The following is a 12828-nucleotide window of genomic DNA, read 5'->3' on the forward strand; positions in this document are numbered from 1 at the left end:
CTCAGATGTTTAAGGAGCTGTGCAGGCCCCAATCTCTTGGCTTTTAGTGACAAAACTCAGGGCCAGGCTGTGTGAGTGAAGGCTCCTCCCCACAAACACCCAGCAGATGTCCACCATCGGGCAGAGGAACCCCAAAAACCCCAAGGAAAGAAGGGGAGCCCTTGGCACGGCTGCTCCAGGCCTGCCACAGAACCAGGGCCCAGGCTCGGGACCCTTCCCACGATGATTTCTTTCGAGCCAGCGCCCGAAGGAAGCAGTCTGAATTACATATTGTTCTGCCGGAGTGTAAAAGAACCCTTGTAAAAAACGCAGCCGGCTGCCAAACAAGATATTTTTTTCCCCTATTTCTTTTTTTTGTTGTTGTTGTTGTTTTTAAATAGTTCTGCTCATCAGCCTAAGGTCATGTCAGTACTCGGGTGAGGAATCACAGGAGGTGAGAAGGCTGCGTATTAGCATCACGTGAAGACTTCTCTCAGCTACCAAAGGTGTAGCAATGAGACAGCTGAAAAAAAAAAAACTGTTGTCCCCCAGCTTTTTTGTGCTTCTGCCCCTGCCCCGTGCTGATATTAGCACTCAAAGCAACTTTTTTCCCCCATTTCCTTAGTTCCTTCTTTTCAAGAAGCCTGATGCTTCCCAGTTTAAACGTTAGCATCTAAAACCCCAGTTTTCAAGTGGATGAAATCTTCATCTTTGGAAATTCGTGAAAAATGGGAGCTGTGAGAGTAGATCGGAATATCTAGAGAACAGAAAACCACCACAGTTACTCAAGGACCGAGCAACAGGCCCTTGCTAAGGTTGTAGAACTTAAATAGTTGGGAAATAAGACTTGAAACTACAGGTAATAGGTAAGTCCAGGGCTTTGCAGTTGAAAATTATGGAATAACTGGGGAGAGAAAAGGGAGAAGGATCCTTTGTCAAACACGCTGAGGAAGAATATCCCCATGACAAGCTTTTATTTTTGAAGAAAAAAAAAAGAGGGAGGATCTCTACAGAGTACACACACAGAGAGATAATTAAGGAGGAGACCCTAAAAAAGAATGTCATGAAAGTTGAAGTTTGGAGCAGACTTATTAATGAAGTGAATTGCACTGGTCCAGGCTGGGACCTTTAAATGCAAATAATATTAAGTCAGTAAAGGGCTGCTGAACTCTGCAAGGGTGCTCTGCCCACAGAGGGGTAGCTTCAGAGTAAGTCTAGAAGAGATCTATTTTTCTTTCATTTAATATGTAAGCACACCAGCTCTGGGTAGGCCTGGGTTTGGCATTTGCAGTCCGTAGAAGCCGGAGAATCTTAAGAAGAAGAGAACAACTGCAAGATTTGATCCCAAATCTGAAGTGAAACCCTGATACCCCCGTGCTTATGAGAAACCGTAAGAGGATTGAGCAGCTCCGGCTGCGTTACACGTCTCTGAATATATTGGGGCGTACTGGCAGCAGAAACATTTGGCAAGCACCGAGGCAGTTGCTCACTCGTGCAAATGGGATTTGGCAGCTGCAGAAGAGGACTTGAGAGGGTCTGTAGGTAGCGAGGGCTGCACAAGTTCCATGAGGTCATCGCACAGCCTTCTGCGCTGACACACCAGCGAGGTGGTGCCAAGCCATCCGATCCGCCCGGAGGGCTGGCTGCAGCAAAGGGTGGCTGAGAAAAGTTTTCGGCTCCAAAGGTCTCCCGTGGTGACAGCTGTTTCGTGGGTAAGCTCCCAAATTAAGGGGCTCAGGCATTACTCGTTACGAAGAGGGCTGAGGATGGTGAAGAATTGAGGGCCAAAAGTTGCAGAAAAACTTTACCTGGAAGCTACTACACTTGGACATATTCTCTCCAGACTCTGAGAATTATTTTAAAATCATTTAATTTATTTTTCAAACAGCTTTCCCATTTCATTCAGTTTTTTTCTCGTTTCACCATCACCTTTACACTTTTTTCTTCCTACCATACCTGAACCCCTCAGACTGCTCCTTTCCCTTATCCTTGCACAAATATTTCTAAACCTCTGCCCAGCATTTGGGGTAGGGGGGACAGGAAAGGAAAAAAATAAAGAGAAGCTTTAACTCTTTCTTCTGCATCTATTTCTGTCATCAGCATCTACCATATACTCAGGGCTAACATCTAACTAACAGTTCTTGCAGCTTCTGGGCACTTGGATCTCAGGACAAGGCCAGAAACCCCAGAAGTTAACGGTGTAATTATTACCTTTGCACTGCTCTCCCGAAGCTAGCCTGAATTATGCACTCCAGAGCTCTCGTGTCCTCTAAAATTCCTGGCGTAAAAGCTAATTATACATCCGTCCCCTCTGCTGATGCTAAGTGTTGTCTCAACATCTAGCCCACTGAAATGGGAAATATTCAGATTAGGTAATTACGCCGGCCTTCTCCATGCCAAATTTTAAAGGATTTATCTTCATCTCAATCTGACATTCCAGCCCACACATTCAGATCTGCAATCATCCTTCAAACAAGTTTGGCTTAAAGCTACAGGGCTCCGAATTATCCTACTAAGTGCCCGTAGCGCCACAAATAAGCTCTTCGCTTTGTATGTTAAGAAAAGGGAGCAGCATCGTTCTTTACAAACTCAGGAGTGCCTCCGGTTCCTAAGACACTCTTGCACCTTCTCTGATCCTGGTTTTCAATAAGCTTTTTGACAACTGACCAGAAGCAGACAGGAAATACAGGAAGGTTTCAAAGTATGGTTTTCTTAGGATATTTGTGTTCTTAAATCCCCATTAGCAAGATAGCCTCTAGGAAAAAAAAAAAAAAAAAAAAAAAAGGATGTGAGAAAAGCCAAATTTCTGCAATTCTCCCATCTTTTGGAGATTATTCTTTAATAGTAACCTCAAAACACTTCCCTACCCACTACTCCATGCATTTGACACAGGAGCAGCTTTCTCCATTCTTCTGGTGTGCTCAGAGCAGCTATTTTGAGGGCCCTGAGATAACAAACTGCCTTACCGCTATCCCGTTGGTTTTAGGAACGTCGTCTTGTGACAAAGCTTCTGCTGGGGGGGAAGCCTAAGGCCCGAAGCCAGAAGCTGGGGCTGAACTCGAGTTATGCTGGCATGGCAACAAAGGGGATCCAAACAATGGGCAGAGCTACAGAAAGATTTGGCGACTATCTTTGAAGGGATCCGGGCCAAGTCTGTAACTGTGCTCATTATAGCTCAAAAAAACCCCTTCCACTTCACTTAAATAAGGCATTTCTCATCCTTTACCTGGTTACATTCTCTCCCATCTTCCCTGAAATCCAGCTTTGTATCTGTTGGAGACAGGAGGGTGCTGGGGGGGAGCAAACCCACATCCCACCCCCACGACGGGGCTTTCTGAATGGTGGGAGCGGAAAATATCTGAGAAATTTAGAATGGCAGTGAATTTCCTCTTTTGTCCATCTTCACTCCTTACTCACGGCCTGATAATAAATTCTGATAATGAAGGAGAAATTAAGAAGGAAATTATATGGACAGTTTCCCCCAGAATGAATGAAGAAACTGGAACTACCTTTACTGCTAAACCTAAATTGTTAAAAAATAGTCTCTAGACAAAGCATCTCCCAAGTTCCTTATTTCAAAATTACACTGTTAGGTGATTTCATATCCTACATATTGCAGACTATATATCACATATTTGCATGCAATTGCCAAGGAGTTAAATAATAATAAATACATTGGCTTCATCAGTTCATTTTCCAGGCCCACTCCCACCCTAGAAAAGGGAGTTTCCTTTATATCTGCAGTTTCAACGCTAGATCTCTGTGTCCGCACTAAAAAGAGCACGTAAGTCTTTTTTCTTCTTGTTTACAATTTGTGATTTTTCAATAATTTATGATAAAAACAAAGGAATAAAGCATAAAAGATTATTATCTTTACGTGCAGCATAGCTCTATTCAGTAGTGAGTATACCTTTTGTTATTGAAATGTAAAGAAACCAGCAGTTTGTGTTGTTTCATTGCAAAGAAGCAAACACCACTCGGTTTACTAGGCAAGCTTCTACTGAAAAGCTTCCACATTAACCCCTCCAACTTTTTGGGAAGCGTTGGGTTCCTTCCATCTAAAACAACTCTGACGTGCGTTTCCTTTTCTGACCACGCAGCACCCTTCTGATTTCCAGTTTCCTTCCCCTCTCCTTCTTTATCTCCATGAGTCCAAACGCACGTATCAGAGCACATCTAAGTAGGACACAGGAAAAGTTTATTTCGCTGCCATTTCACTGCCCTTTTCTCAAACGTGTGAATATCCTGGTTATGTCATCTATCGTTGCCTCAAGCCTGGTTATTCACAGGACAGCTAGACACGTTCATATCAAATTATAGGTTGTGTGGGACTAACCGTGGAAATATCGCCTGAGCAAGGCTGGGTTTGTTTTACAGCAGCCCATTATAGAGCATCGCAGGTGGCTACCCAGCCCAGGACTCAGAGTTAAGGGGTTGCTGCTACAGTTCAGGAATGGTTTTTCCACTGCAGACCTTCAAACAGGAGAGGCAGGGAAGTCACAGCTGCTGCTTTTGGTGCTTCTGAGCACAGGAATAGAAACCCTTAAGGACGGGGTTCTGGTCTGGCCTCTACCATAAAGCAGGTGAGGAATCTATAGGAAGAGTGAGGGAAAAAAAAAAATAAAGATTGAAGAGTCATGAGAACAAGAGCAATGCCAGCACCACAGCGATTGCTGGCCAGCAGGGTGCTTGGCCAGGAGGTGACAATCTGCAGCTCTACCTACCGGGGCTGACAGGTAAATGAACGCTTCTGGTTCATTTAGCAAACGAACATCACAAAAACCATCTCTGAACAGTGTCAGATCAGAGACACAGACGATTTCTTTCCAATATATTTACTCGAACATCAGCCTAATTTTCTAAGGCACACTTAGCTGTTATTAGGAGCTACACGTGGTTACCCAGTATCTTTTACCCAAAGAGTTAACTGCTTTACCAACTGTTTATGAAAACATGCGAGGGGCCCACTGAACTGCAGCTGCACCACTAATACAGGCACACAGTAAAAATACTCAACAGGAATATCTGTTGATAAACAGACATGAGATGTAAAGGGCAATAATGGAAAGGAATGAAATAATAGAAATTACAATTAATACTTGCAAAGATACTTAAGTAACTCTAGCAATGGTATGCTTCCTTATAAGACTTCAGGTCTGAATGTCTTTGGTTGTGTTATCTAGCAACTGGAAATAGGCTGAAATTGCACAGTATGAAAAAAAACTCCAAATAGCATTTTTTAAATCCTCTGATTAGCAGTGATAGGCAATTGAGTGGTGCTGTCATGATTTACTGAAAAGTAAATTTTCTCATATAGCATTCGTATTAATTAAGAGAGTTTTGTATTCATATCAAGTGAGAAGAAACCAGGCTAACCTGTAACAACGCTCGAGACAGCTGAAGGAGCCAAACAATCCCATTATGAAAATAAAAATGCCTTAACTGAGGAAAGACGTTAAACTTCACAGGCCAACAAACTCAGCAAACATTAGCATCCCAGGGCGGCTGGAAAATGTATTCACAACTCCATGCAAATAATAACTACGGTTAACATCATAAGCATGAAAAACACTCTGTCATCATCGGGCGAACACTTTAATCCTGTTCTGAAATACAGTTACAATCTGTCTGCACTGCTAGTTCAAAGGTAATCTCCGAGTTTGGCTTCTGACAAAGTTTCCCTTAGAAGAAGCATTAAGAGATGGTAATGATGGATGAAAGACAAGGGACAAGAGCTGTTTGTCTCCTCGTGTGATGTAGCAAAGCCAGAGGAGAAATAACTCAAAGTTCTCCTAGGTTAAAAACGCCAACAGAAAGTAAACTGTAAACCCAGATAATAAGCATAAATTAAATTTGTTACGTATATTTTTACCTATAAAATGTTAAGTTGAAGAAGGTAGTGCAGGTGAGAACCCCAGTCCTGGCCAATCCCTCTTACTAGCACCATATCTGAATTCATCACCTTGCAGAGCATAAATCCAACAACGTAATCCAGACAGAGCACTAAGACACCGAGGAGATATTAACTGCAGGTCAGAGATTTGCCTGTCTGGGGATTCTTCAAATTATTTGTGTTTGTTTTGTACTTGGTTACAGGACCTCAAAATGGAATGAGGACAAGTAGAAAATGAGGAGTTTTAAGAACTGAAATAATAGTCCAGACACATAAATTTCAATTTCTGTTCAATATTTCTGGGATGGTAAAGTAACTTTCGCTTCTAAAGACACACAGACTTATCCAGTAGAGGCGTATGAGAAAAATAAGTGACCTCCCCACAGCACACCTGTTGGCAGTGGCGATGAATATTAAGTTCTGAATATGAAAAAAGGAACCAAAGTGATTGCCACACTGCTTACCTCTGGAAACAAACAAACAAAAGAACCCGGGCTGATTCCTAAAGCAGTAATAACGTTTATTTTCCTACAGAGATGTATTTATGAAGAAGCATCATTTTCCAGTATTCAGAGCTCATCATAACCACAGTTAGTAATCTGCTTGTTGAACACCACAACCTTGCATCTGAAACAGCTTCGAGCCCAAACCCTGGCACCACCACCACAGCTCTCTTAAAACTACACCACATCTCCAGGTTTCTCCCTACAACAGTTGCTACAATCTTACTAAAACCTCTTTAGAGGTTTTTATCTCATCTTGCAGAATTTCAGGGTCCTTTTCATTTTACTTTTATTAGTGAAATTTTAGGAAACAAAGCCTATTTTGAGAAGGCTAGAAAAGCAAGTTTTTTTAAGCTAGACATGCTGTAATTTTTAGATTGATGGTAGCTGATCAAATCCTTCCTTGTCTACACCCAGAAAAAAGGACACCGTGTGTCAGAGAGCAAGTTTTACTGAAAGCATGCGCAGCATTCTCGGGGCTGGGTTTCAGAAAGATAAAGCTCAATGAGCAGTGCAGTTGTCCGACTGCCCACAGGTGTTCCCTAAGAACGTCAGTGGAAGCTGGGGTATTTATTTACACATTCCACTGCTGCACTGGCAACCCAAGCACAGCAGCTTTCAGCACGATATGGAGTTAGCAAACAGCTTATCATGCGCATTAAATGGTACCGAGACAGTGAACCAAAATAATGCATGCACACAGACTGTAAATCTTGAAATTGTCTTGACGCCCCTTTAATAGGGAAGTCTTTTTTGGTTGAAGAGACCGACAGTCAGATATAATTCCGTTAGGACATTAATAAATAAAGAAATAAATCAATAGTGACTCTGCTTTTCACAACTGGTTCCCATTGCTTTTGAGTTTTGAATTGCTTTGACAAACGAAGTTAATTCACACTACTTTTAAAATCCTTGCTTTATACCAGGTTTTATCAGAGCTTTACAAGGAGCTGCAGGGTTAGCCCCATGCTACAGACACAGGAAGGCTTGGGCACAAAATGATTTGGTCGGTCACTCAGCAAGGAGTGCAACATCAACAGAAACAGGTCAGCCATCACACGACTTATTTTCCCTAAAATCACCACAGAAAACCCACACCAATTGCACGTGGGACACATGATACCAGAAAATATTTAGTATCTTGTCCATTTCACAACTTTTTTGTTGCTGGGAAGACTGCCAGTTTCCCCTGCAGGCCACAGGAAAGTTATTTTGGGGAAAAATCCACCAGTTATCTTTCAAATGCACTGCCAGAGAGAACCAGCAGGCACAAATTTGCGCAGATGTATGGACAGGGAAGCAGGACCGCTCAAACAGCTTGTCCCACACACATCGAAAGGTCTCTGCAAGTATGGGCATCACGGGAAGAACTGGGAGTTACAGCACGCTGCAGATAAACACAAAACCCATAAAACCGGGCATAAAAGATGGCTGAATTGTCCCACATTACCCCTGCCAAAGAGAGCACCTGATGGAATCGGTCCCCTGCCCCAGGGGCCCATCCAACCCCATTTTCTGAGGGTGAAAGCCAACAAGAAGAGTCAATAGGAAAGGCTCTTGAGAGCACCTGATGGAGTGAAGGGGGTTGTTTCCTGCCTGGGTGTGGAACTTAGAGGATGCTAGAAAGAGCGCTGGGGATTGCACAAGACTTATGCTGCAATTCTTAGAGGAAAAAACAAAAAAAAAAGCACAAAAAAAACTGGAGAGCCGGGCATACTGCCTGGTTGTGGCGGTCAGTGGGTGATCACCAGCAAACATCGAGCTGGGCTAACTGGGAAATAAGAAAAGGGGTTTGGGAGGCAGGTTTTGGAGCAGCCGTGAATCTGGGCCAGATACTGTAGAGACCAGAGGGTCTCTACACACGAAGAGTAGAAAATGAAGACACTCAACCCCACGGAGTCATTCAGGTCCATCAAAGTCCATTTGCTACCTTTCAGGTGCTTCACTACCTTTGCAGTGCTTACTAATTAGCTTTTCTGAGTAATACTCATTATCAGGGTAAAAAAATAATGAATGGCACACATGAGAGAGCAGAGCCAGTCCTGCTCTGGTTACACGGGGTTAACAACCCACGCTTGAGCCTCAATACCCACCAGGTACACTGAAGAAAACTGCTCAGATCTTGCATTGAAGAAACTCTCAGAAACCTGTGAATTCCCTCAGTATGGTTAGCATTCTCTGCATGAGGCCAACAACGTATCCAAATTACAACACTTCTCTATTATTTAGGGAATCCCAACTCTCTTTGTGATGTTACCCTGGGTAACAGCAAGTTGATGATAAATACTCTTCTCGAGGACACACACCTGAAGAGCGGCACTACCAACTGCCTCTTAAAATGTCAACTTTTTGAGTTTGTTTTCCATTTAAGAGACTCACTTGATGTTTGTTCTTGTCACACTCTACCAAGTAGAGCACCAAATAATGGTCCCATTGCACAACACATTAGTATTTTATAAAAGTTTAGGAAGTAGCACATCACTCGCAAGCTTTTAAATTCTCTCACGTTACACAGCAGTAAGAAAGAACGAGCATCTTACCGGCTTTGGGCGTTCTCAGCATTTTCATTTCCAACCTGCTACACTTACTGCCGCTGTTCCACGCTGTTGTTGTCTTTACTTTTGCAGTTGGCTCCACAGGCTGTGTAAAATTTACAGTTTGATTCTGGCTGTGTATTTTCGAAAGCCCTGAATCACTTCCCTGTTGCTCATTTATCTGCAAAAAGAGAAACAAGATCAGGATAGCATTACCTTCGAGCAGTTGAAGAGAATTTTTTTTTAAAAAAGCAACCAGAAGGGATCTTAATAGACATGTGATCCTCATTATCAAACTGTCTACGTAAATATATACAATATTACACAAATATACACATCCCGGTGTTCAGAACAGTAAGTGCAGGAACACAATACCAAACACTGTTTGTGCGAGTGGCTTATGACATGATTTAATAAAAGTCTTCTACAGATAAAATTAATAAAAACTGTTGCATTCTTTTTGGTCAATACTGAAGGTTTCAGAGGAAGTTTCTTTTAGCAAAACTGCAATTTCAGTGGCATTTCATGAATAAGTATCGTGTTTTCTGAAACTGCTTTTGTCACAGCATTCCAAACATCTGAATTCACAGTCCAGGCCAATGTGCCTCATCTACATTGAGAACTGTATTTGGGCTCAATACTAATTACCTTTATTACCTATATTATTAATACTTATTACTTTTATTCTAAAGACATTTTTCTGTATGCATTTCAGAGTGAGAGAAACGTATTTAGAGCAAAGGTACCAACGTCTGTTTGAAACAGATTGATTGTCTAAGCTGGAATTGTCTGTGGTGAGCTCAATGCTACCTTTTAGTAACAATGGTGTTCAAATAGATATAATTTTTAGTGCATTGTTCAGTTTTACCTCCTTTAATTTCATGTCCTGGTCCACCTCCTTAGTTTCAGTCTTGGCACAGAGCGCATTACTTTTTCCTGGTGGTATAAACCTCGGCTTTTTGGCTACATTTCCTAGCACTTGACTTGGAGCTGCCGATCGCCTCATATTTGGTTGCACTGCTCTGGAAAAAATGAAGCAGATAAAACTGAAGTCACAACAGGCTTAAATATATAAATAGATCCATAGGGAACAATAGAAACATACTTGAAAAACAAAAACAAACAAACAAAAACTTGCATAGCGTAAAAGATTTTCAAATAAGAATTTTAATTCATAAACATAACACAACATATGAAAAAGAAATCTAATTGCAATGCCTTGTTTAAACACTAAGAAAGATAAACTACAGCAATTTCTGCAGTTGAACCTTTCCTTTTTCATTTGAAAAGCCAGAAATGCAGTTCTCAAGAGCAAGAAACGCTCTGGAGATGAACGGTATAGGGTTTCTTATCAAACTGCCATATCATCTTCCTTATCAACAACTAAGGTAACAGAACTAACTATTCTAAAAACTAAAGCTTAATTTTGAAAAAAAAATATTAGTAAACAATGAACAAGGAATGGTGAACTTACATATCATTTCTGGAAGCAGCGTTTTGCATCAGACAGTCAATTATATAGAATCACAGAATGGTTTGAATTGAAAAAGACTTTAATTGAAAATCAGACTGCTCTGCGGCAAAAAGAGGCTGCTACATACAAGGCCTCTGAGCTGCTCTGATGCAAAAGGCAAAAGATGGGTGGTGAAGGAGGCCAAGCATGCAATGCCAAAGTGTACTTTCTTTCATGTTTAGAAAATTAGTGCCTTTGAGAACTGGATGTTGCTTGCATTTTTTCTTGTGTTCCTTTGTGGTCTAAGGAAAGTCATTTAACCCAAACTTTCTGGCAGTAGAGATTTGTCCAAGTGCCTCAGTCTCATTTGTAGTAAAACTGAACACTTGCAGGTGCAACTGGAAGGTGCAGTATGAATACATCAGCTGTAGAATGACAGAATGGTTTGTGTTGGAAGGGACCTTAAAGATCATCTAATTCCAACCCCCTGCCATGGGCAGGGACACCTCCCACCAGCCCAGGTTGCCCAAAGCCCCATCCAGCCTGGCCTTGACCACCTCCAGGGATGGGGCATCCACAGCTTCTCTGGGCAGCCTGTGCCAGGCCTCACCACCCTCTGAGTGAAGAATTTCTTCCTGATGTCTAATCAAAATCTACAATTAGATTTGGATATCAGTCATTCCAATATCTAAGAGAAGTTTGGAATTCAGCAAAGAATGACCTCAAAGTTACAGCTGAGATTATCACTCTGAACTACGTGCACTTGAACAGTGGAAGGAATGTACTCGGTGTTTTCCATTGAAACAGAAGACTCTTATCCTCCCAACCAACCTCAGAACAAAACCAAGCATACACTAAAATTAACATGGCAAAGTATACCTGCAACCATTCAAATAAAAAGAAACCCAGCAGCTCAAATGACAAAGATAAGCATGGCACAGCAATTTATGAACATGCTTTCACCAACTGCAGACACAATCACCTCCACCATCCTGAAAGTATTATTTGCATCCTGTTCCAAAGAGCACTGTGTATTACTGTGCTTATTTATTTATTTTTTACACTATTCTGCACTCCAGTGGCCTACCGGGGCACAACAGCCTTTCTTTCCCAGGTCAGTGCAGAGCTAGTAACAGAGTACTATTAAAACACATTGCAGGCATGCAGACACTATCTACGCTGCTGACAGTACTGCTGTCTCGGTTACATCTGCACATACTTGCATGATTTGCACATAAAGGATGCTGTTTCTAGATGTAAACCTTGATGGCAAAGCAGCCTCCTCTAACTGCTATTACTCCCACGGTGGCTGTGCTGTTAAAAATACGAGGGAAGAAGAGGTCTCTGTCAAGAGTTGTGGCAGCTCACACAAATTTGGCCTGCTGAACAGCACCGTTAGCACCTCACGGGATATGGGAGTGGCTCTGTCATGGTAACAGGAGCGTGGTCAAGAAATGGGCCTTCTCTACCCAGCCCTGTGGGTGACGGTGAGACTCGGTCTTTTTATAGGGTTGATGCAGGCATAGCCAGGTTGAGGAATAGCTCCAGATGCCAGCTAATTTGACCAACAACCAAATGTGCTCTTTGAAAGGAGAGAGTCACCAAGAACTGGAGTCTTCCTGCCCTTGCAATATGTTGGGTTTGGTTCTGGGGAAGCTGCTGGAGGCGACGATAAAAGCGCTGCTCTTAGCAGTGACCCAACCAGACCAGAACAAGCGTACCGTGAAACCACAGCCTAAAACACCTCCCAGCTGCACCTGTTTTTGCAAGCAACGCACTCCGTGGTGTGTTTCTCTCTGCACATCTGCATGAAAAGGAAACACACGCACAAAAAGTACTTCAAAACGGTGCAGGCTCAGCCCAGCGCCCCGCCACAGGGCTGGCAGCCACGTTAGCACCAGCCCGGGGGCTGCTCCCCCCAACGCTGGAGGCTCCTGGCACACCTGGGCAGGCTGGGCGCTTTCTGGACGCGGTCAGGAAGCTGTAACACGGGAATATTTTTTATTTTTTTCCTGCAGGCAGAGAGCTGTCCCCTCGGATGTCGGGATTAACCTGAGGGGGACTCGAATCGAGCAAGGATTTGGGTACAAAAAGCACCACGATCGCTGCTAGCTACCCACGCCGCGCGGGTATTTAACATTTAGCGTAACTAAAACAGCTAATTAAGGAAGCTGCCTCCCACAGGAGGCTCGCAGGAGACCCCCCGAGCCCCGTGAGGGCCGGAGCCGCCGGAGCAGCCCCCGCTCCCTGCTCCCCGCCCGCCGCCCCTGCCCTACCTCAGGCCCGGCCGCTCAATTCGCCCGCCGCCGTCCCCCGCCGGCCGTGCTGCGCATGCGCCGGGCACCTTGCCTCAGCCAGCGCGCATGGCTCGGGGGTAGGGAGCCGCCCAGCGCCACACTCAAGATGGCGGCCGGGCCGCGCTGGGGGCGGGAAGGGCGACGCGCTGCCGTCAAGCGGCGCTGCCGC

General features: G+C 43.5%; 1 protein-coding gene across 1 annotated transcript in view; it reads right to left on the minus strand.

Annotated features, from left to right (window-relative positions):
• Nucleotides 1–12665, minus strand: part of RAD54B (RAD54 homolog B) — a 57010-nt gene extending 44345 nt beyond the window's left edge. The window contains exons 1-3 of the mRNA XM_082753373.1: nucleotides 12639–12665; nucleotides 9778–9931; nucleotides 8916–9090 (exon numbers count right to left, since the gene is read on the minus strand). Coding sequence (XP_082609499.1) covers nucleotides 8916–9090; nucleotides 9778–9915 — 313 coding nt within the window. The 5' untranslated portion in view covers nucleotides 9916–9931; nucleotides 12639–12665. The remainder of the gene's footprint in view (nucleotides 1–8915; nucleotides 9091–9777; nucleotides 9932–12638) is intronic.
• Nucleotides 12666–12828: the final 163 nt, after the last annotated feature.

This window comes from Aythya marila (genome assembly GCF_965140915.1).
Source record: "Aythya marila genome assembly, chromosome: 2".
In the NCBI taxonomy this organism is placed as follows: Eukaryota; Metazoa; Chordata; class Aves; order Anseriformes; family Anatidae; genus Aythya; species Aythya marila.